The sequence below is a fragment of the Chelon labrosus genome (genome assembly GCF_963514085.1).
Source record: "Chelon labrosus genome assembly, chromosome: 22".
Lineage (NCBI taxonomy): Eukaryota > Metazoa > Chordata > Actinopteri > Mugiliformes > Mugilidae > Chelon > Chelon labrosus.
In genome coordinates this window covers 9,135,384-9,161,027 of record NC_140355.1, presented here as the reverse complement: position 1 = coordinate 9,161,027, position 25,644 = coordinate 9,135,384, and the positions used below count along the sequence as shown (strand labels likewise).

Below are 25,644 nucleotides of genomic sequence, written 5' to 3'. Positions count from 1 at the left end.
TTCGAGGTGATGGTCTGGGCTGCGTATGGTCACATATTCTTTTAGTTGAGTGAACTAGGGCTGCCAATAGATTAAAATATTAATCGCGATTACTGCGATTAATCGCGATTAATCGCAACAGATCTGTTTTAATTGTACTTGGAAAGGACATACTTCAAGTTACAAATGAGCATTTCAGATGCTCAGGAAGCTCTCTGCTCAGTTCATGATTCTGTTCACATCGACAGTAACGTTACAACAGTAGAATGTGCATGCGTTAATTGTGCATTTAAAAACAAAAAAGTGCAGTTATAAGGAATTTGCACGCTGGTGTGAGCACAAATGTGTCCGAGCCACTGATCACAGAACACAAAGGTATCTCTTGTACCCCATGTAAAGTGCTGGAGCGCCTGAAGAGAAAACACCCAGATGCTATTATGGACAGTAAGTGATGTTAATTCATTAGCAGGGAGAACTTTTTAATATATTTTGTCCTTGTAGCTGTTAAGAGACTAACAAATAAATAACTCCAAACCAATGATTTAAATTGTATTGGCGAGTGGTTTGCTAATCAGCCATGTGGCCTGATTGGTGTATGTTCCCAAAAATCCTTCCAGAAAAGCACAATCAGACTGCAGAGAGTCCAAACAAGCTCCACCAGATGGTAGGGTTTCGTGCTGTACCTCTGAAGCCGTTTTGTGAAATACAGCGGACCATCTCTGTCTCGCAAATTCTCACAAGGTTCAAGTTATAGGAAGCGACGGGGAGCAGGTCATTACGTTCCTGTGGTGGAAAAGCAGTTAAAGACTCAGGGGTATGACAACCAGAGGGAACCTGTCTAGTTTTTTCCAACAAATATTGGGGAAAAACTGATTAAAGAGACTTGGCAATGAGTTGAACGGACAGAAGAATGATTGCAGTTGACTTCATTTCTTGACCTACTTAAGCTCATGGCACAATTTCCACCTTCATTTGACAAATGAGAATGAGCAAACAAGGCTCATGTGCAGGTAAGTGTGTGTCTGCTTGCATGGTGAATATGTATTAACCTAAGCTGATACTGCAAGACACAAGCGTCCACATGCACACACACACAATTTCCTAATACATTAACTGCTTGACTTTTAATTTCCACATACTTCTTACCGATCTTTCCACATGCGGATAAAAAGTTATGATTCAGATGAAGCGAGGCAGAGGATGGAGAGACGTAAAGAGTGGGAGAGGAACGGATGAGGAAACCTCTAAGACTCTTTTGCTGTCCCCCGCCTTCAGCCTCTCAGCAGGCTCTTACCTCCTGTGGCTTTACTGCTCCGTGGAGACATGAGCCGACATTAAATGTGATGCACAAACGTACACGTGCTTGCAAATACACAGGCGCAGGCACACCTAATATTCACCTCCTGTGCTCTGCTACCCTCCGTAGACATAAGCTGATTACCCTGCAAATTGAAAGCTCATGTGCAAACGGTGATTCATGTGCTCATATGCATTTCTAGGTGCACACTTGTAGGAGCGCACTCACACACATGAAAATATTTCCCAGAGACAGACGCACACACTCGCACACACACACACACACACACCATGTCATTCAGTCTGAAGATGAAAGACATAAAATTAAAAGGCCCTGCATGCGTCTCTCCTCTCTCCAAAAAAAAAAAACGTCTCTCCCAATTCAGTCTGCGTCTCCCTCTTTCCTCATTCTCAGTCCGTCCTGTCTTTCATACAGACACCAACTCAGTGGCGGTGACGTGAAGTCTGGAGAAAAATACGACGGGGTAACATCGCTGTAGTTTTTCTTAGCTTTCTACCAAGCAATTTCACAGGTTAGTGGTCTTAAATGGTAACAGGGCAATGAATGCTGAGGATTTCACTGACCTGAAATTACTGAGTATGATGTCAATGGACAATTCTGTGAAGCAGAACTGCTTTGTGATACAGACACAATGATAGATTTGTGATTGAGCAATAATAAAGACACCTCTCCTTTACATGAGAGAAACTCATGCATGCACATCCACTCAAAAATCCACTGAACAGCTGGATTGTACTCTTATTGTTTAATTAATTTAAAATCCAGCACTGACGCTATTTAACCCCTTGACGCCATGTGAATTCGTGACACACCACTTCCACTCAGACTGCAGCCGAGAAAAGGTATGCTTTCCTCCAACGCCGGTTTGTGCACATTCAATACGTACCTAGGAACCTTTTGCAAGCCCCAGTTTCTCGTAGGACCAGTCGGAGTGGGAACTACATCCGGTTAATGGAAGCTAACAAATAGGACAAATTAACCTTTTAAAGTTGGAAAGTCCTAAGTGAAAAGCTTGAGCTCTGTTTCAAACTGGATTATACTGGTTGGCGTTATAGTGTATAGTGTGTAATTTGAATTTGTACATATCGATTTTATAATTTCAATAATGTTTCACCATTTTTACCATTCATGCCTGCTGTCGCTTATTTGCATCTTACCTAAAATTATATCTAAACTTTGTACTATAGACAAATTAACATCCATTCATCTTCATCTTCTGTAACCGCTCGATAGAACAAGCATTTTGTAGTTTTTCGACAATGTCGATACTTTTGGCAACAGACTTACATGTCTTCACATATCTCAATAGATGCGCTACCTTGAAATGTTCATTCATGAACCTCACATCCAGACAACTTTAGTGATCATCAGGCTTTTCTATTACGTGGACATTTTTGATCAAATCCTTAAAACACAGATTAAAGCTAAGTCTCCGCAGTTGCTAAGCGTTGATACATCCAGTGAAGAGGCCGTCTCGTAAGTCTGCGATGAAAATGGAAGTAGCATTGTTGTGTTTCATTTCTGTTGCATCAGATGTGGTCTGGTTGCAGTTAAGAGGTCTTAGAGCCACTTTAGGACTGCAGGATTCATTATAATAAAGATGTTATTTCAGATCAGATGAATTTAAAAGTGCCTAGGGCGTAGGGGATAAGAGATGTCTCTAAAACTAAGTCTCAATAACGTCTAGTTGGATTGCCTTGAATTTGGCAATCACACTCAAGAGGTTGAATTGTAACAACTCTGGTGATACTTGAATTGTTCTAGTGCTGCCATTAAAGACACATTTTGGCTGTATTGAAATACACTGGTAAACAAGGCAAAATCATTTATGATATTTCAATAGCCTCAACTAAGACCAGACCATATATAATTTATTGTCCAAGGGGAAACAATTTAATGAGCTGCCCAAAAAAGGTGTCTCCTGGTCTCTCTTTAACTGGGTTAGTGAGGAATGACATTACCCCTTACAGGCAGTTTAGACTTCTGTCTCGACCGCACAGAACATATGCAGACCCTGCAGAGACCCTAGCGCCGTAGCTGCCGTGCACTTCCTCAGAACTTTAACTACGCAGCGCGGTGGCACAGACTGCAAGAGCTGTGATTGGTCCAATTGGTAGTAGCGCCTAAAGTCCGCTTTAGGGTTTCCAAATTGATTGTTTTGGGTCAATACTGATGGAACACATGGAGGAAATGTTAACTGAGGAGGTTCGGAGATACAAACATTTGCATGAATCATCTTCGGGCGAAATATTGACGTAAGTTTCAGTAGCCATCGGTGAAAGTGAAGCAGGAAGTAGAAACAAAAATTAACTCAACTGACAAAAAAGACAGTGACTTTGTTTTGGGTGGCATTTTTACAGAGGGAGCAAGACTGATGAGCGCACAAGGAGGTTACATGCACAGGTTATGGCGTCTATGTCCCACGGTACTCTAAAAGAGCCTTTAGAGGGCATGGTTACAGTGATTTTCTTTCAATATAGTAGAAATCTTGGTTCTGCCATTTTGGATTTTCAATAATCACCTCATGCAACCCAAGAGGACAATGGTTTTACTTTTCAAATAGTGATATTGAATGAACAGGTCCAAGTTATTCACCTGACACTCAACAATATACATTATATCCAAATATGGCACCTAAGGAACAAGCGAATGAAAGCCCATTTGTCAAGCTGTGATGTGCCTGGCCATTACTGGTAGCAGCTCTGTGTTATTACCTCTTATACCCCCAGAGCTACCTCTTTGGCTGTAACCCAGCGGTGCCTTCGGTTACAGCTGTGGAATTTCTTAATGCTCACTGTGAGCTATGGCTATTGTTAGTTCCTTGATGGAGCCCTATTGCTGAGTTATGACTATGGTTACCCTTAATACCCTCATTAACCACCTTCAACTTTGAATATGGTAGTACTGTTTGTAAGAAACACCCACTGGGTTTGAAGTGAAGCCCTCACAAAACAATAACTTTGAGCTTCAGGGCATATAAATACATGAATGATACACTGTAATATGTGAAGAGCACTGTGTCTCTGTGGACCTACATTCATGGATTTATATGGCCATTAAGGCTCCTACACTTCTTGTTGTTGAACTGTGTTCATTTACTTTATTACAGACAGTACAAGCAGAAGAGATAAATGAGAGCTGGAGATTTTGCAATCCAGCATGTAGTCAATAAAACCAACAAACTGTAGCAAGAAACTACAGTTACTGCCTCACTGGGATACGGGATATGCCTACCCCAACCAGTGTCGGCTGTCTTCATCCCCCCAAGCGCAGATCTTTTTTTTTTTTTGCACTCATACTATATATGTATGTAGGGAAAGCCATGTAGTAAAACATAATAACTGTATTTTGAAGCAAGATGGAAGTTATCATTGTATCGATATGTTTGATTCCACTCATATTTTCTATTGTGTCTTCACTTAAGAGACGATTTTCACATAGGACAGCATCAGCAGACCAGTGGATGACATCCAAGTGTCATAATTAGTACATGAATTATTTAGAAATCGCCAAAAACATGTTTTCTCAGGTCATAGTGAACTTAACCTTTCACCACCAACTTCTTATCACCTGATCCAAGTAAACGTTGGTGCCAAATCTGACGACAGTTTCTGGAATATTGCTTGCTTGCTAGAAGGGGACAGATAATTGGACAAACCCAAAAACACACTTCCAGCTGTGGTTGTCGACCGTGTCGAGGCATAACGATACCATCTTCCTCTTCACGTCTGCTTCTTCTCCGCTTTCTTCTTCATTTTCCTCATCTTTGTCCCGATGTTCGCTCCCCTTCGCTCAGCCCGCTGCACCTATCTGTTTGAGTTATCAGTCGGTCTGCTAATGACTGCCAGGCTGTCTGCTGTGATAATGGGCTAACAATATGAGATAATGAGCTAACAGTGAGCTGTTACGCAACTGGGCTGTTAATGTCTGTAGCGTACTTGGCCGAGTGCAGTCTGGTGTATCGCCGTGTGTGCGAGGGGAAAAAGGGATAAGGTAAGCAGGAGTTAAATTGGGATTAAGGGCTCCTCCTTGGCACAGAGGCTCTCAGACAACATCACAAAAACCATTTACCTATTCTTGTTGTGGGAAAAACACATTACCTAAACCCAAGTCCCTAAAAAATGAATAGCTACTCAGCCTCGACTTTTATTGCTTTCCCTTCCAAATGAAACAACTGACACTCACTACTCGTCACCTACGCTGCACATTTTCAGGACATAATGATGAAAATGATGTGTGTGCAAAAGCAAAGTAGAGTGTGAAGTCCCAGTCAGTTGGATGTTGTCAATCATGCTAAAGTCAACTAAACACAGAATTATAGGGTGCTTCTTACTCTTGCAGATCGTTCATGGAGTAGAGGAGTCACACTTTAAATGCTGCAGATGCTGCTCTGTCTCCGTGACAGAGCCAATTAAAATACATAGTTCTATTGAGGCATTTAAATTCTTTGCAGTCACCTTGAGCCTGAATGTAAACCTGGAAGGACATACCCAGTCTACAGTGGCAAAACACAGCCTTTGTGCTCATTGTTTACCACTATTATGTCTTTCAGGCGCAGCAACCACCTGCATACATTTACAGCGTTGTACTTCTCACAGATAATATAATCATCATATTTGTAATTTTTGTTTTTTCTGTGTCTACCATTTCTGACTTTCAACAATGAAATTTCTTCTGGGATGTCTTAATGTTAATGCAAACACGACTGTTTAACGTGTTGAATAAATGCTATACGAGAAGAACAAGACTGACAAGTAATAGAGGTCTGTGGAAGATATAGTGTGGGACTTTAAATATAAACGAATGGCTGTTACAGGTCTTGTCCAACGAGTGCACGCAACGCTGTGAGTCTGTCTGTATGTTGCAGTATATTAGTCTTGAATTAGGAGTATGGTGGGGTCTACAGCGGACGAACAAGAGTTAGGAATGCAAATAAGGTCGGGAAGAATGAAACAAAAAGTCTGGTAATACACTATTTGGATTTCATTGTGGAATGTGTTTCAACCAATACAGAAAAAAAAACTCAGTTGGAGAGTCCTGCAACTAATAAGACTTGTTGGAAACAAATTGTACTCCACGGCGCTCAGAAAATGCGCAGCCCTGGACACTGTTACTCTTCTGTCCGTTGCTGTAAAAAGCTCACCCAGACGATTTGACTGGCTCGGCAGATTTTAGCCGTAGCATTATCAGTTCCCAACGTACCGATTCCAGACCAACTTTCTGACGCATTACGCTCTAAAAACTAAAGCGATCGACAATGAGGACAAACACTGATACTGTTATTGTTGAGTGCTGAAGGGGGAAAAAAAGGGGGCTGATGTCATACACATGCATCAACAGTGTTTGTGTAATTACTCTCACTAGCAGAAGAGGGACACAAATGTTCCACACTGAAGCTTTAACTCTTACAGTCCTATCATTACTACAGTAACAAGACTATGCTCCTAACAAAACAGTTCCATCATTATTATTCTAATTAATGCATTTTCTAACAGCACTGATCACGGTTACGTAGGTCCGTCTTATAACTACCCCTGGATCAACAGCTCAAAGGAAAGTGTTACAAACATGTAAATTTGACAATATCGTCGCTATTGTTAACTCCTGTGTTTTGATGAAACTGGCATTTCTTCCTCATTGTGTGGCGTTCCACACAATAAGTTCGGCTCCGTACATCAAATGTCAGTGAGCAAATTTGTCAATACATACTTCGTTTCTGGCTGTACCATGAAATAATTAAAATCAATATATTGAAGGAATGTGTACATTGCAGAGATAAAAATAATTTTATTTCCCTTTAATCTCACCGACGTGGTGGATCAGCATACTAGCATTTAACATGGTTGTCAGACTACATCTGACTCATTAGCAGTTTTGCACATTATCTCCATTCTGTCAGCCCCGTTATTCGCCCATGTAATTGAATGAAGCCGATACGCCATGGAATATTACATGATAAATATAATTTTGTAAACCCAGCTACACAAACGGCGCAACATTAACTAAAAACAGAAGGAGGCAGAACACCCAGAGAATTATAGTGGAAGCCGGTCTATGCAGAATACCAATGCTTTGTTATGGTGCTTTACCAAAAAAATAAATAAATAAAAACCCGTCCCATATGAAAATCTCTCTGGATCTGAAGCCAGCACATAATCCACAGCTGTTCCTGTGTGCTGTTCTACAAATCTGAGTGCTGTGAATACAAAGGTGTTATGCTGGACTGAAGACGAGGCTGTCTTATTTCAGAGTGGATTGAACTGACAGGGGCAAGGCGTTTGATTGGCAGCAGTACAAAGAAGAAAAAGAAAGTTAAAGCCCACCAGGAGGGAGGCAATGCATACACAGCTGTGTGTATGTGAATATATAGTTTGTCTATGTGTCGGCCTTCCTTATTTCTCAGTTAATTTGTGTATTTCATATTCTGCGGACACATACGCACACACACGCTGGCCCACACACCAGCTTATGGCAGCTCCTTGTTGAATCATCCCTGATAGTGTGTGGAAATTAGCGCAGACCAACCATATGTTTTACTGCGTCCTCCCACACTGTCTAACACCGTGCTGTGGTTTCTCAGACGGTCACAGACGTCCATAATATTTTATCAAAGGACAAGCTCTGCTCTGTCTGAATACACCATCATAAATCTAGTGTCATGTGTTTATTTACCACTAAGAAGGTACATCTTGTACAAGGTGGTCAGAAGGCAGACACTTGCGCTGTGTAGCCTACTTCTGTTCTTGCTATTTTGAGTGCACCGACAACTATGGCAACATGCAGTGCAGTATGATGGCAGATGAAGCTGCAGCGGTCGCGTTTGAAACAAACAACGCGCTGTAAAAATGTTGTATGCATCCACCCAAAATGTTTATATTTTAGTTAAAAGCCATTTATGTTTCTGGGTTACCCTAAGTGTCTGTAATTATGTGGCAGCTGCTAGCGTTGGGTTTGTAGACGAGCCTGTCAAATTTTGCTCTCATCATTTCCAGTTGATGCACAATTGGACATGTCTGACTGAAGTTCATGATTTGAGACGATGCAGAAAGTAATAATGGGAGGCACATTAAGAAAAGCTCTGTTGAGACTGAAGGTCAACGAAAACTCTTATCCCTGAAACATTTCTGCATAACTTAAATGAACTGAGACCACCATTTCTCATCCTACCACCAACAGTTCAATGTGATACTGCTGTAGTAGTGTCACCTGAGTAGCTGAGCTCACTGGGGTTAAGGCTGTAGCTGGTACCGTCATAAGTCTACCTGTGATATCACACAATACTCCATGAAATGCATGAACCCCTTGAAAGGTTGCTCTTCCTAATGTTGAGGCAGCATGAGTGGAAAGGGACTGGGTGAATTTAGCTTCAGTCTGGAACGTGTCATGGAATGGATGACAACAAAGTTTCCATGATTTTAACTGCACAATATTTTTTCTGTGACTATTGAGTCACCATTTGAATCAGCCTCAATTAAGAAATCACCTCAAGATTGAACTTAGACTAATAGATTTCGAACTGACTGGTCCTGTATTTTCGGTTTGCATGGTTAGACCACTTGATCGTCTGCTGGTGGGTTTAATGAATGTACATAAAATCGTTTTATGAACTTTCTGTGCCCCGTGGCAATACTCATTGACCACTTTATCTGAAAGATTTATTGAGGAGACCTATGTACTGTATGTCTCCTGAGAGGTTTGTTGTTTGCTAATCAGATGCTTTGAAACAGAATTGACCAAGAGAGCAGCAGATCTCGGCTAAAGGAAGAGTTCTCTAATGTAATCTATCAAAGGATGCACAGATGGGGGAAGACTGTGGGATTGCTGACTTACTGCTAATGCACCGCGCTGATGTCATACATGGGACTGAATGTATAGCGGTATCAAGGTATTAGACTTTATATTTTACTATTCCCTACCGCCAGGACAGGTGCCTCTTATTCCATTTGTTCTGAGGGTTCAAGCTTCGTTTCCTGCGCCCCACTGTCGCCTCTGCCTCCGACACATCTGGCAGAGAACATCTGGGTGTTTTCATTAGGCCCAGGGTGGCTTGGTCTGAGGAAGAGATGAAAGCAGAGGGGAGAAGGGGAGCTTGATTGTGTCATAGAGGTGCTGATTGAACACTTCCGCGTAGTTATCCTCGATTCAACAAAAGTAACAGCTCTCAGACACGAACGCTCCAAACAAACGCAGCCACATACCGAAGACGCCCGTCTCCTTGAGGCCTCCGAACTTCTGCATGGCTTTGATGGCCTTGGTCAGGGCCTCCTTGGTCTGAAGCTGGCCAGTCACTGGGTCGGGGGGCGGGAGGTAGCCAAACTTACTCAGCCAGTCCTGTAGGGAAACAGTAGACACAAGAGTTCAGCAGAGTTCATTTGAGGCATTTCAAGGACTCGGAGTATCCCAAAGCTGCTGAGAAAGTTGGACACCTGTTCATGTTTACAGTCTGTGGATACTGTGTCTCTGTGTACATCTACACATTCAAGTTGTGCATCCCAACAAGAAGTAACATGCCTAAAAACTTATTTTATAGTCTGTGCTAGTGTGCATGCTCTTATATAGTAATTATTAAAAATAAAGATAGTCAGGTAGAGTGAAAGTAGCATTCTTAGATTAAACAAGGTCACTGGGAGTCTCCTCTGGCTGTAAAAGTAATAGATGTATTACTTCCATTCTATGATGGATTGTATTGGATTCATTTTAACAATGATATGGCTGACTAGGACAACGTAAGATATCATTCTGTACAGCAAAAATGGTAGCCATGTGGAAAGGTAGCACTTCAACTTCATTTACATAAAAGACCTGTGAATTTGCCAGTTGACAGCATTTATTGGTTTAGAAACAAATACTGACAGAGGCGTCTGAGCTGCAACTTGAGTGTTGCTATTTTCCTTTTTTTCTTTCCATTTCATTTCACCACCGAGGCCTTTCTTTCTTTTTTTTCCCTCGTTTCCTTGATTTGTCTCAGCTCCACTAAATCCTCCTCCACCATCATCCTGATCAGAGCGCCAATAAGAGATGGCAGATTTTAAATAGGTTTTTGATCAGCTCTCATCAGAGGTGAGCGACACAGATCGATAGCAAGGCATTCCCTCTGTACTGACAACGCTGGGAAAATCCCATTAACCGAATGACTTAGCTTTAGTGAAGCACTCTGCCGCCTGATTATTTGCCTTCTCATCCTTGGCTTTGCCACCTGTCCAGAGGGCTTGGGAAAGGTTTACAGCGGAATTGAACTGACCCTCAGCGGCATCGCAGGGGATGAGAAACAACAACAATTTCCCGAAAGAGTTTCAGACTAGAATGTCAGGGGTAAGTGGGACAGGTCAAAAAATGTAGGAGAATCAATGGCTTAGTGAATCAACAAACAACACGAGGTATGACCAGTGGTATGTCTTTGGTTCTGAGGGGGCCCCAAGCAAATAGTTGCGGCTTTGTGACACGTATGTCAGAGTTGGTCAAGGAGTTTATCATTACGTCTTATTTTTAGTATTATTCTAGCATGTCATGTAGCAGCATTAATCATTTAACAAATTCCCCAAAATAGCAGACTGTATGTTAACATTCAGGTGACAAAGTCCTTTAGTGGCCTGAGAAGAGTTACAGAGCCACAAAACCAAACTTTGTCTTTTTTAACTACACTTTTTCAAAACTACAGACAAGCCATAAAATGAAAAGAATAGGCTATTTGGAATAATTTATTAAGATTAGTGGGAAAATATTAAAATGTAAGTCAATGATTTTGATGTGTAGGCCAGCAGAGAAGGCTGGTATTTGGTGTAGACATTTTGTGTCATCCTCATGTGTATGGGGCATCTATAGGAACAATTTTCATTGTTTTTAAATGGGAAGGTTTGAACGCAGCAATCAAAGTGGAATGATAACATACTAGAAATGGGCAGGTTCATTTGAGCAGCGAATAGGCTAAGTGATATGGACCCCTTGGGCCTGAGCTGGGACACGAGGTCGAGCCCCCATGTCAGCAAGCATTTGCCCCGTGGAAGTGAGTAAATGGCAGCTTCAGTGCAGCTGGACTCTGTGAGGGCAGTCAGCTCTGTGACTTCACTGCAGACTGAGGGCAAATAGCTGATGTGTTTTCAAGTGCCCTTGTTTTCATTAAGGGCTGTCAATTTTATTACGGATGGAAAAGAATTGCCCCCCCTGCCGCTGAAGTTTCATTACCAAGCACGCGACACGCACTACTCATACAGGCACATTAGTGATCGTATTTCTCTGTCATTGAAAATGACGCCTGCGTGTACGCAGTGGAGGGCTCATCTCTCTTTCACTTCAATGGATTTAAAGAAGGAGACAATCTGATTACTAATGAAGACTATTAAACAGGGAAAGGGTGGGAAGTTTTGACAATGCTCATTAAACTTGAGCCTGATCGTTCTATTCACTGATCTTAATGGCAATCCATCTCTTTTTTTCATTTCATACATTTGTTTCATTAATGCCACTTTGTTACTCCAGCGAGTCTTTAAAACCGTTCATAAAGAATGAATGGCAGACATCTTCCTTAAGTAGTGCTGCTCTGCGTTGTGTAATTGTCGAGATCAGTCCATTTTGACGCATTTTAATTTATTATCTGTGCTGGCTGATTATTGGCAAATCCCAGCACAACAATGAGCTCTCTTGTACAAAATGTGGTTGTAAGGCTGTCCTACTGTTGCTCATTATGTGGTACGATGCTTCTTTATTCAGTCAGTTACCTATTACCCACAGATCTAAAGTGCAAACTGAATGAAAGGCAGGCATTAATTTGCAAAATGTTTTGAGGAAATAAGGGTGTCTTAGAAGACTTTATCCTCCCAGCATAATACAGCCTTTCTTGGAGCTAGACTTACAAATAAGTGTGATTTGAGTGAGAGTGTGTATTAAAGTTATCTTACAGGACTTTCACCCATAAATGAATGTTCATTACATTCAATCCCTTGACAAAATAGTTGAGACAATGCTTTTCAAGTGCCAGGTAAGTCTTTAAAACCAGAGTTTTAAATTGGTTTTCGGTTGCATGGTTCCTGCTGGCATGATGGTAGTCATTTGTTTTACATGAAACAGAAATGACAGTTTGCCAGAGCTGAAGAAGGTAGCTTTCCACAGCTGGGAGTAAGGTGTTGGAGAATAATTTCTCTTGCCTATGGATAGTTTGTGTGGTTAATGTTAGATTACTGCTGGCGTCAGTTATCTGCCCTATTTTCTCTCTGAGGAACATGCCAAGGCCATGGTCCCTCTTTGGCGTCTTCAGTCTCACTCTCTGGAGGATACTTTGCATTACAGACATAGCTGTAGAGTTAGATGATAATGCCGTCACTGTCTGATACTTTGTATTTCCTAGCTGGTGTGAATGCTTATCTTCATGTTTATGTGCTATAGCCAATTGGATGTTAACACATCTCCCCCCTGCCTTGGCCTTGCTTGCTAGCATAAGAATCTGAGCTTTACTATTTGTCCCTTAGAATTGAGGTGGACTCATGCACTTATGTTGTGATGACGAAGCTTCTGTTCTCCTCGATCGAGCCTACTCCTCAATTGAGCCTAAATAAACTCTTTCAGCATAAGACATACAGGACTCTGGTACTTCTTCTACTTCATCGGCATCACCACAAATTCCTCCCTAACATAAGGTAGGAAAAAAATAGATTTTGCGTTGGGTTCCATGAAGACGAAAAGAGTGAGACGGACTGTAGGAAACACCCGAAGAAACATTTCTGATGTTCCAGATAAAAACTCGTAGTGAAGGGATTGACTGTACACTGTAGGCCTACTATAATTTTCTGGTCTTGCTTAATATAACGTTAAAGTTGTTGACAACAATTTGTCTCCTCTCTTCTGACTTTATTCCACGTAATTATAATTTCCTGAATAAATTACTGTAATGACTAAAATGACCTATGTTTTGTAGCAATTGTAGCAAGTTTTGAAGCAATTGGTTGAACTCTGTACTTTTGCTCTGACATAAGAAAACTGAGAGCCCACATTATTATTTAATGCAGAACACAACAACACAATAAACCCTTACTTCAATTGTTGAGGTAAACAAATTAAAATTGTGGCACCAAAGATTTATTTTTTTTTAAAAGGGGTTGTCATTTGGGATGCAGTACAGTAATACCATAATTTTTGTGTAAGTGTATATGTGAGTGAGTCTTTGTTTCTATGTTTAACTGTGTATCTTAATGAGAGATTACTGAAGAGACAGTCGTCTTAATCAGAGATTTGGAGAAGATGAATTTTCCGTACATGGCAGATTCTCAGTTTTTCTCCCTTTTATTTTAATTTTAAGGGCAAATCAATCTCACTATTTTCCGACTTATTGCATTTGAAATGCATTTGAAATGCAATAAGTCGGAAAATACATCTGTAAAATGTGCACTGCTTTGATGTTGTTTGGACTCTACCCACGCAGATCACTTCACCTTCGACCTATACGTGCGGAACGTGCACTGACTTTATAATACATGACATACTGCAGCTGCATCTGCTCCTTAACTAGCTTAGCCGCCTGTCAACTAATCAATAACAATAACTTGCCACTATCGCCTGCAGTGAAAGTCCATTTGTTTTGGACCATTTATAAGCGATGATAATCACAACAACATTACTAATAATTTCATTTGTATATACCACATTTTATACCTCAAATGCTACAGAGCTTATTTTAAAAGAACAAATAGATGCAAAGAGAGAACAGAAACAGTGGAAAAGTCAGTACTAAACTCTAATAATAAACATTAAAATTATACTCTTTGCAACAAAAATGTCCAATAATAACGTGCTGTACCTCATATTTTAAGTGACAGATGGAAAATCTTGTTCTGTCTTTGCAGTCACTTGGCTCTTCTCGAGGTGAATGTGCTTGTAGAGATCCTGCCGATAGCTGTATCTGTGGAATAGCTGCCTCTTAGGGCATTTTGCTCTCAGCTGCGGTGCTTCTGACAGTGTAACTTTGCATTAAAGCTTTTATCCAATCATATTTCAGCCATCATGTGTTGCTGGAGTCAAAGAAATCTGCCTGGGCCTTCACCATTAAAACTGCAGACGGCTGAAGCTTGAACAAACATTGTAATGACGCTTTAACCAATAACATTTCAAATTCGTATTCTTAGGCCTTCTCTGTGGCCTACGGTAGCGTCAGTGTTTTCGTGTCCTCTGATTGAAGGGTCAGAGAGCCGCTCAGTTTAAGCCAAGGTAGCGGTTCACGTTCATCTGTTGTGAGCTGCACAAGCAAATTGTCCCTGTTAAGCTATTTTTGAACTCACAGTGGTGATGGTATTGATTTGGTTGGAGATCTTCTTAGAAACCCATTTTCACGGCTTTCACGGACTTTGAAGGAAAAGCTGGATATTGTGACGAAAGGCCACCCAATCCTGGAGCTAGCTAGCCTGACCCAGCCAGGAAAACATTCAGGTCAACAACTGTGAGCGCTACCCTTGGTTGACAGACTCTGAGGAACATCATGTGCAAAATGAATTATATCTTTTATGTATATGTAACACAATGATCATACAAAGTTACTGTCTTCACCCAGCTAGTAACAGTGAGCCATCAAAATTGGCTTACCCACAATACTAAAGGTCACACATAATACCTCCTCTCAGCTTACCCAAAATGCCTCCATCTTAACAAACACCACTTTAGCCAGCAAATGCCACCACATGCTATCACAAAATTAGGCTCTCGTTCACAGCTAAACTACTCCAGAACTTAGGGTTAGGCACAAAAACAATAAATCGATAATGGTCACACCAACACCCGGAGGCTCTCTACACCAGGCAAGTTCTAAAACATGCAAATTTACCTTATGTGGAAACATTAGCTTGACTATACTAACTTCTAAGAGAACACAGACAGACATTTACTGCAACCTAAGCTTTGGATAATCAACATTCTTACTAATTTGCATTCCATCTCCCCAAAAAAGTCCAAAACATATCCCGGATAAGCCTCCATTAACGCTATGAGCTGGCTCAATTGCGGCAACATAAAGGTGAGACACATGCAACAACAAGGGTTTATTTCATTAAAAATAAAAACAAAAAGGTGACAGGTGACACATGGTGAGCCTCAGCAGCTGAAAAGTGGTCGTCTTAGGCCTCCTCAACAATGCCCTTCATTCACATCTTTTCAGATGTAATCTCAGAGGTAATTAAGCACAAGACAAAAACACTTGCACTGCGACCGCAAGGCCAGTGGATCACTCTGTGCGTTTGCTGAAGTGTTACAAACTCATTTCCTGTATCATTTCAATATCCGCAGCTGTACAGCATGTAATCAGTCTTAACAACACTTCATCATACTTTGGTCCCTTTGTGGGAAATACTGTTGCTTTTCACAGTGGCACAATTAGCCAGCTCCCTAAACCAAACTTACCTACCACCTGAGGAACTGTGAAATTTCCTCAGCATGTGTTGACTCAACCCCACTCACTGTGTCTCAAATCAAGTACTTCCGTACTCTCACATCTTATTTTGAGACACTTTTAAACTGACAAGTATGAAAACATTCAATGCACCCAGAGTACCCAGGTGATGTGCTCATAACCGTCTAAAAAAACTGTCTAAAAGCCTAGCGTGAAACATTGGACAGCCTCAATAGTCGCTTCTTTCCTGTGAAGTAGAAGGGAAGGGACCACCTACCGTGTTTAATCTTGTGAAAATTGACAACACCATACAAATATTAAGTTCTACACATCCACAGCACAAGTAAGTAGTGCACACAGTCAGGGGAGCCAGAACTCCTGCCACCTGACTTGTCCAAATTATAAATACAAATTTCATCATGTTTGCATTATGCTGCATGAATACTCAATCTATCTGCATGCTTATGTTTCTGCTGAAAGGGAGTTTTCCTTGCTCTGGGCGGTCTAGGACTTTGGGTACTATTAAACATCAAAATAAAGTTATTTACCTTGAGTGACTGATTAAAAATGTAATGCCATGTAGACTTAACTAATGAATTCCATAACATATAGGCAGAAACTGTGTACTATATCATGCTTCAAAAAACAGCTCTATCAATACATAAATCAACAACGACCAATGCGGCAAATGTAAATCTAAATAGCACACTATTTAAAGGGGAACTACTGGTTTTTACAACCTGGACCTTATTTCTAGCATAGAATACGATCGTTTACTCACCCATATAACTTTTGTGTCATTTGCACTCGTTCAGGAGATAATTAGATCAGTGTATGTCCATATAGTGGGAGTGACTAGGGCACCAAGATGCAGCCTCTAAATAACGCATTATCTGCCGCGAAACTTGTTCATTTCCCCAGTATTTTGTTATCGTACGCTAGTGCTATTCCCCGTTGAGTCCAGAGTTACCTGTTATCGTCGAGGTTGCACGCAGCGATCAGAGACAACATCATTCAGGTCAGAAGACATCATCCGGGGTCTGTAGTAGGGCTGAACGATATATCATTATCGTATCTATATCTAGATATGAACATTCAAGATATTAATATCGAAAAAGCAACGATATAAACGATATAGACCAATGACAAACATATGAGGGCGGGAGTGAGGGAGACGGAGACTGAGACGCACACTCACACTACATACACAGCGGGGAAACTAAAAAGAAAGAAAGTAAAGTGAGTGTGGAAGATAATGCGGCCGGTGGCGGTGCAGAATAGAGGGTGACAACTTTTCGGGACTCCCGCGAGTCTCGCAGTACGGGAGTCAGTTTCACTGTTGGTAACGTGATAGGGACGGGATAGAGCAAATAATCAACGGGAGCGGGACGGAGCCGGAGATTTAATTAAAAAGTGACGCTGCAATGCGGTGAGTGCGCCCAACTTTAGACAACAACATAGGGAGCTGGACGGGATTTAGGAGTCTTTCTCTCGTGATTTTGCGGGACAGGATTTTTGTTGGGGGGCAGTCACGTGATCGGGATATGACGGGAGTATTTTTGTGGGCTTGATGGGAGCGACAATTGATTCCCGTGTCACTAGTGCAAAATCTGATTTGGTGCCAAAACATAAATCATCTTCCATTATATGGAGGTATTTTGGATTTAAAAATGATGATGTACACCAGAGCGAGGTGTTGTGCTGGTCGCTTGGCGAAAATTGCGACGAAGCAAGATAGCACAAGAAACATGTTTCACCACATGAAACAACACCATCACGTGCTGCACGAAGAGTGTATTGCAATGAGAGAAACACCGGGGACTTCTCAGTCATCCCAAAAGCAGTGTTGTTTTTGGCAGCCATTTTAGACTTAGTCTTAGTCTTAGTCTTTTGGACGAAAATGCTTATTAGTTTTAGTCACATTTTTGTCATTTCTGTATGTGATGGTTTTAGTCTAGTTTTAGTCGACGAAAACTCAAAAAGGTTTTAGTCTAGTTTTAGTCAATTTTAGTTAAAAGAATTAAAAGAAAAAGTATTTTCACCCATAATTACAATAACAAAGGAATGGTTTTAGACCATACTATAAGGATTATGCATTACACACAGATAAAATGGTAACAGTGTATATATAGTCATATTAATTGGTGCTACATTGTTAAAAGCTCTATCCAGCTTTGTTTTTATTTTTATCAAGAAAAACTGGTGCACTGCACCTTTAAAAAAATAGCGCTGTCTCTTTAAGAAAGACGGTAGTCTTGAGTTGCTGAAGTTGTGCGTGGCTGTGGATTTATGCCGCTGAACTGAGGGCATGTTGCAAATATAAAGTAAAAATAAATAAAGATGAAAGTTTGTCTTGCTGTTTGTTTTGGAGTTGAAACGGATAAATGTTAACATCTAAAAAAAGTTTTCAGTGGCACGCGATCTACCCGCACTACCTTCGCGATCTACCGGTCGATCGCGATCGACGTAATGAGCACCCCTGCCATAGATCATCTCGTCGTTTCCGACCACCAAGGCCCTTGCCGCTGCCACTAAGGTCCATCATTTAGTGTGATTGTGACGGCAGGCGTGTTGTGTAGAATGTGCACAGATGCTGGCGTGATGACATGTGGTGGGCGTGACCAAACAAGGATAGGATGCAGCACCATTGCTGATACTTTTTAGCTTTTGACAGACAATAGGCAGAGATGTCATGCATTTTGAACGTCTGACAGACCACCCACAACATATTGTCATTAAAAAAAGGGGCGTCAACGAAATAATTTCGTCATCGTCATCGTTGATGAAAACACCCACTAACATTTTCGTCCAGTCTCGTCTCGTCAACGAAAGCTTACAAACGTCTCGTCATGTTTTCGTCATGAAAGAGCCATGTTTAGCTCGTCATCGTCTCGTTATCGTCATGAAAAAAAGGTTCGTCAACGAAATAATTTCGTCATCGTCATCGTTGACGAAAACAACACTGCCCAAAAGAAGCCCAATCAAAGTTTGATTGCTGATGCGTTCAGTAGCGTTACACCGTATGAGTCGACGTCCACCAGACATAAACACATTACAGACGCTATAACATACCACATTGCAAAAGACATGGTACCCGTGTACACAGTCTCGAAAGAGGGCTTTTAAAAAATGGTATCGATATCGAGATATCTGGCATAATTATCGAGATATGAAATTTTGTCCATATCGTTCAGCCCTAGTCTGTAGGTCAATCTACAGACCCTGGATGATGATAACAGGTAACTCCGGACTCAACGGGGAATAGCACTAGCATATCATAACAAAATATTGGCAAGATAATGCGTTATTTAGAGGCTGCGTCTCGGTGCCCTAGTCACTACCGCTATATGGATACACGCTGATCTAATTATCTCCTAAATGAGTGCAAATGACACAAAACTTATATGGGTGCGTAAACGATCGTATTTTATGCTAGAAATAAGGTCCAGGTTGTAAAAAACGGTAGTTCCCCTTTAAGTGACTTTTTGTCTGCAAGTCACAAGCACACACATTTGCTGTTGTAATTGAAGAGCTCACACGTGCACATTACACAAACACAGTTTCATTTATTTATATCTAAACAATAATTAATCCAAAGACAGACACAGGGTCTTACTAATGAGCATAATTGAGGCATGGCGCAGCTATATAATAGGGTCTGATGTACACCCAGTCTGTGGAGCAGTGTCGCGATATGAAGGAGAATTGATTTCTTTGCCTGTAATATTTTAATACACTGAGGTCTGGAGCAGAGTAGACGCTACAAAAATCTAGGCATGTAAAAATGTTCCTCAAAGAGAATTTTTTACTGAGATCAAAAAAATCAATGCCTTCGCGCACCTCATTAGACTTTAGGTCCTTTATAGAATGGAAAGGTGTTGATAGGGTACTATGATATGGTATATTTATACTTATCATGTATTAAGTTTGTTGGGGATGGAAGGCTCTGGTGTCTTAACATATAAAATGAGCTAGATCTGCCTTAATTTAATGTCTGTAAACCGAGAAAACAAAGTGAGACAACTGCTCATTGTCCTTCTGCAGTCGAGATGCTTCCTCCAGCCGAGGAAAAGATAGTGTTGAAGTAGAAAATCAAGCCTCACGTGTGAGAGACATTGATTAATGTGAGCACAGAAATGAAGCGTTGCTGAACTGCTGATGCGTCATTTAGTAGTGTAGTGTTTGAAACAAAGGGGGGCTGAGGCGAAAAGGCAGCGTGCGAGGGTCGGTGAGTTTGAGCAGAGATGGGAGAAGACAAGTGAGGGATTTTAAGAAGATTTGCATCCGTTTGGTCACATTAGATCGTGCTTTCACGTGTTTTGGGGATGAATAGACATTTCAAATCTGTCTCACTCCCTGCTCACAGCTGGAAGAAATGAGGATCATGAGCACTACGAAAATGTCCTACCTTATGTGTCAGGTTTCCACAATAGCTAGCTCTATTTTTTTTTTAAAAAAAGGCCATTTCCGACACCATACAGGCTTTTATTCTCACCTCAGAACTCAACATCTCCATTTCCACCATTCTCTCCAGCATGCGTAGAGCTCAAAATGCTGGCTTAGTGTTCCATTGTCTGACTGCACAAAATAAATATAAAAAAAATGAAAAGGAACATCTAAATTGTGAGTTCAGCAGTATGGGTGATCACAGAGCAAGGGAGGACCGAACAGAGGTTTAACAAGCTGAAATTCAGCAAAGTAAACAAACTCTTTGTCCCACTGCTTACCAGATGTTGGCTGTGGTGTGCAGTTTTATTTGCCAGTCCAAACAAGAAAGCAGCAGATTTTCTTATTGTTCAAGCGTTTCTGTGTAAATTAAGATTGTTGTACCAATGACCTGGTAACACGGTCAACACACGTTCTGCTGTTTTTAAAATTAGCCAGCTTAGTGCTGACATAGGGCACCTCTAAGGCATTTTCAGTCTTGCGCCAGCCTCTGCAAACATTCACTCAACTCCCCTTCACTTTAATTGAAACCCTTGCAACTGCTGAACTGAAAAAAAAGGTTGTCCGTCACAGCGTGAGCACCGCCTGGCTCTGGCGGACTAGCAATCACAAGCTACTCCATGCCGCGCTTGAAAAATGCAAGAATCCTTATTCTGAAAAACAAACAACTAGCCTACGTGACTTCAAGCTGCAGCGTCAGTCTCACACCCATCCCGTCGTTATTACCTACAGTAAGTTGGACTTGTGACATTACATCTGCTGTATTGGTTCTTCATTGTAAGGCCGCCAGTTGGAACAGACACACATAATGACTTCTGTCACAATGGTATCACAACAAAAACGTCCCCCTAAGCAGAATCGCTTTTGCATGCGGCCCCCTCTCTCCCACAATGCCTCTCTGTTAAGCCCTGATGAACATTTGCTGAGTCCTTTCGTCTTCAGCCTCGCTGACAGGAAATGAGCCACTGGGAGACATTTAACCCTGCAACCCCGCTGACTCTCAGAGGGCTGCAAAGTAGCACAGTCTATTATAGTGTTTACATCGCTCCTTAATACCTGGAGGATGAGGTCAGATCAGTGGCTGAACTTTTGGTCTTTTTAAAGGTTGCGTAACTTGAGTAAGAGAAAGGGTGAGTTTATTTGAGCACCGTGGTATTAAATGAAGATACATCTTGTGAGTTCATTAATTAATGCCAATTAAAAATGAAGCCTCTCATTACCTATTGGGTGCTTTTACCGTAAATGTCAAAACATACAGATTCCTGTCTGGAAAAAAATCCAGAAAAGGTTAAATTTCATGCACAGAATGAGAGTTAAACAACACACAAAGGCACGGAGCCACTGATGTAGCAATCCCCAGCAGTCCTCTGCAAGCACCATTAAAAAGTTTTATTCCTGGCATTGTAATATGAAGATGTAACCATTTTACACATATTTCACCACTGGGGAGACTTTGAATGACATAATACTGTCGTTATGAATCTTTCCATTGCTTCACCTCTTGCAGGGACCGTAAAGTAAAGAGCTGGTATGGGACCAGACTGACAAATTCTGTTGCAGATAGAGAAGGGGATAATGTCACTAGAAAAGTGGAGGTCTAAACAATTCCGAGAATAAGTCAAATAACCTGTCACAGCTAAATAAAGACACCGCAAGGGAGGCAGCGGAGCCACGTAATGGAGCGGCAAGCTTGAAGATTTTCATTCAGATAAAAGATAGATTTCTGTTATGTCACTATCTATCGCCCAATCTCTGGAGCCACTGATAAAAGCATTAACACCATTCATAGATTTGTATTATTATGGACTGGCTGTGATGAAATGATATAAAGTTATCGCTAATGCAACGTATAAACAGATATGAATGCAGACTGATAAATCAGAGGATAGCTGAGTGGTTTACGTACTGTTGCTAATGAAAACTTCACATTAATAGCCTTTAGCTTGCAAAGTTTACTTTTATTATTAGATAGTCAGTGTAAATGCAATGTGTTTTCTTATGGTGGCGGAGCATGTTCTGCAATCGTTGAACAACAGTCATTTTTTTGACAACAGATCCGTGTGAAATATTTCAGAGAGGTGAATAGCTGCAGGCGGCAGGTTGTACACCTCCAACTTCTCAGAGAGGTAACCAACTCCTTTCCCCCCGTACCCTGCTGTTCACAGACTCATGCCACGCGCCGCATAAAATCAAACCACGCTTGTTCACGGAATGACGGGGAAAAGACAAAACAACCAGTGCCTGACCTGTTTATTAAAACTACAATATTTTTTTTTGCCGCCCCGTCGCAGTGTGTGTGGCAGGGAGATACGACCTAAACGCAGACGCCCACCAGGAGGCAATGGTGGATGTAACAATAAAGTTGAGTTTAACGAAGAATTACTATGAAGGGAACAAAACGCAAATACTCACAAGGGAGAAAACAAGGGAACAAAGGCAAGAAAACACAAGGAAAAATGCAGTGAAAACTTCCAGGGATGAACACTGGTACATGAGGTGAGGTAAATCAAGGACGGCTGGACAGAAAGACCAGGAAACATGAGGATAAATGAATTGACAAAGGACAAAGCGAAAGAAGAAGAAAGAAAACAAATACAGAGACAAGACTGAATTAGGCTGGCTACCAATTAGGGAGGAGCAAACAATCACAGGATTAGTTTTACCTGGGGACGTCATGTGATTTAGAATTGATCTCCTTACGTCTGGGTTTCGTGTGGCGCTTTCGCACGGCATAAGCAAACTGTTTGACTCACATCTGCTGACATTACCCCTTGTTACGTGTCTGCTACTTTCTACTTCCACTCCACTACATGTCAGAGTTAATACCATGCCTTTCATACCTCTACACTTTTCGACAACCTTCGTTACTTTGCAAATTTGGATTAATAATTTTAAAAATAAAACTGTATTTGAGACTGCGTTGATCCCAAGGGAGAATTTGCAAACTACCTGGCAGTATTTAAATCAGCTCCACCTTCACTGATGTGGTGAACACATCAATGCACCACTGACTAAAATCCAACTCATCAAAATATTTCAGTTTTATTCTTCTAACAGTTTTGGGCTTGTTTCTTTTTGTGTGAAAGATTATGCATGCTACGCAACAAACCCTTGACTTTGCACCATAACAGCTGTCAAAACTTTGTATTATAACACATGCTTCATAATTCTGAGGTGAAAGGAGGCAGGAAAAAAAACTGTGAATCAACCAAAATAGAAACCCAAATCACAGAGGTGTCGATAGTCACTGGATTAGTATTATCACAGGACCTCTGTGTTAGGAGAAAAAGGGTCGGTAATGGGCAGTGTGGTTTTTACTTTACAATTACAGACATGGCTGATGTCCACAGTTCGTAATGGTTTAATGGCTGATTATGATCACAAAGGACTTCCGCTGTTATAACAAATTAGTAGAGGTCTCCAGGTAAAATGAGTCCTGTGAGAATAGGGCTACAGGCAGAAGTATAACAGACTGAACGGCACAGAGTAAGGGACCATTTCAAAATAAAACAGGAAACAAGGAAAACCAAATTGAACGTCTAAATTCAATGCCATGACACCCCCAGACTTCTGTGACCTTTAATATTAAGCCACATTTACTGGTACCACCACAGGAACTACAGGGATGCTCGAGAAGGGCAGAAACAGTCACCTCATGTGTTCCTTTTGCAGCTTTACCGGAGAGTTGACATCAGTGACTTGAAATAATTAGCAATGAAATACATTTTGGTATTCAGGCATAACATTATGACCACTGACAGGAGACGTGAATAACATTGAGCATCTTGTGACGACACAATGTTCTGCTGGGAAACCTTTGGACCTGGCATTCATGTGGATGTTACTTAGACATGTACCACCCACCTAGACCTGACCAGGCACCCCCACCCCATAGCAATGACACTCCTTGATGACAGCAGCCATCCCCAGCAGGATGCAGCCTGACACAGGCACACACAAAAACGATTTAGGAACAACTCAAAAAACATGAAAAACAGCACAAGGTGTTGACCTGGCCTCCAAATTCACTAGATCCCAAACTGAAGAAGAATCTGCAAGATGCACTTGAACAAGCCTGATCAACTCATAGGACCCAAAGGCTCCCACTAATAACATCCAGTTGCGAGAGACCACGGGACGCCCTCAGAAGGCCCATGTCCATTCTCTGATGAGTCACAACTGTTTTGGAGGCACAAGGGAAACCTACACAATATTAGGAAGGTGGTCATACTGTTATGTCTGATTGGTGTATAAGCACTGTAGCATCTTTGCTTTTTCTATAGTGCCACAACATTTTATAAAAGTTTCAAACCTAGTTTTTAATATCGTGATGTCTATATTCCAGATCTCGCAACTGGTTAGAATCACAGGCTCTGAGTGAAGATAAAGACCAGAACAACATCTAACAAAAATATCCCATAAAGATTTTAATTAAGAAATAGCTTTAACTACACAGAGATCCTAATCTTTTTCAGTCCTATTGAAAATATCTTTTTCAACTAAAAGAAATAAAAGCCAGTGACAATATGCCTCCCATCAAAAAAAATCATCTCCTTCTGATGTTGCTCTCCAGTGAGGACATTTCTTTTCTACTGAACTTTGGAGCAGGCACAAAGATGCTATCATCATTCAAAGCAGTTGTAACAGCATCCCGTTTTATATCACCAGCTTATTCCAAGAGATGGTTTGCTCAAAGTATTACACAAGGATGGTGTAGATCCAAGGAATGAAAGCTTGCTTAAGTGTGTTTGACTGAGGAGCTCCTGAAACCATTCCAAAGGCATATCCTGAGTGTAAACACAATTTACTGCAGAGATGAAGGATTTAGCCTCATTTGTGCAAACAGATAAGATCAAAGACGGAGAAGTATAGGCGGATAGAAAGAGAGGGAAATTGGGGGTGACATGCAGCCTGAATGACACATTTAATCGAACAGAAAATTGAGGTTGGATCGCCAGGCAGTGTAAGAATGAGAATTAATCTAGGCCGACGAATCATCCATCTACTTTAATGCATTTCCCTTGCTCACCTTTCCCCCGACTCCTTTAAACTCAGCATGACCTTGCTCTGCTTCTCTTTCCACGAATGCCTCTGTTCAGGGTTTGCGTAATGTTTGAAATCTGAAAGTGGGGCTCAGTTTTTAAAGAGCTCAAACATTAGCAGCTCACAAAGTGTCAATTTTCCACCAGCTTTCATTAACTGTAGGGTGCAAGCACCTAATATATGCAAATATAATCTCATACTGGGCTGACATTACTTTATTAGTTTTCTTGTTCGGTGTCTGAATTAAGGTATTCATTAATTTGTGAGAGCCTCAAAAAATATCTTTCATTAGAGGAATAAATTAGATCTGTGCAATATCTAAATGAAAGAAAGGAAACAGATAGCAGTCTTTTATCAATCAGACCAACAAAAACTAAAAACCCAGAGCTAGTGCATAGTACTATACACCAATCAGGCATAACATTATAACCACCTTCCTAATATTGTGTAGGTCTCCCTTGTGCCTCCAAAACAGTTGTGACTCATCAAAGAA

At 41.1% G+C, this 25,644-nt stretch overlaps 1 protein-coding gene across 1 annotated transcript in view; it reads right to left on the bottom strand.

The window, feature by feature from the left end:
• The window catches only part of LOC311507937 (matrix metalloproteinase-17-like), an 81,179-nt gene that overhangs the window by 41,891 nt on the left and 13,644 nt on the right, over window positions 1-25,644 (bottom strand). The window contains exons 2-3 of the mRNA XM_084572482.1: window positions 9,496-9,628; window positions 9,214-9,349 (exon numbers count right to left, since the gene is read on the bottom strand). Coding sequence (XP_084428608.1) covers window positions 9,214-9,349; window positions 9,496-9,628 — 269 coding nt within the window. The remainder of the gene's footprint in view (window positions 1-9,213; window positions 9,350-9,495; window positions 9,629-25,644) is intronic.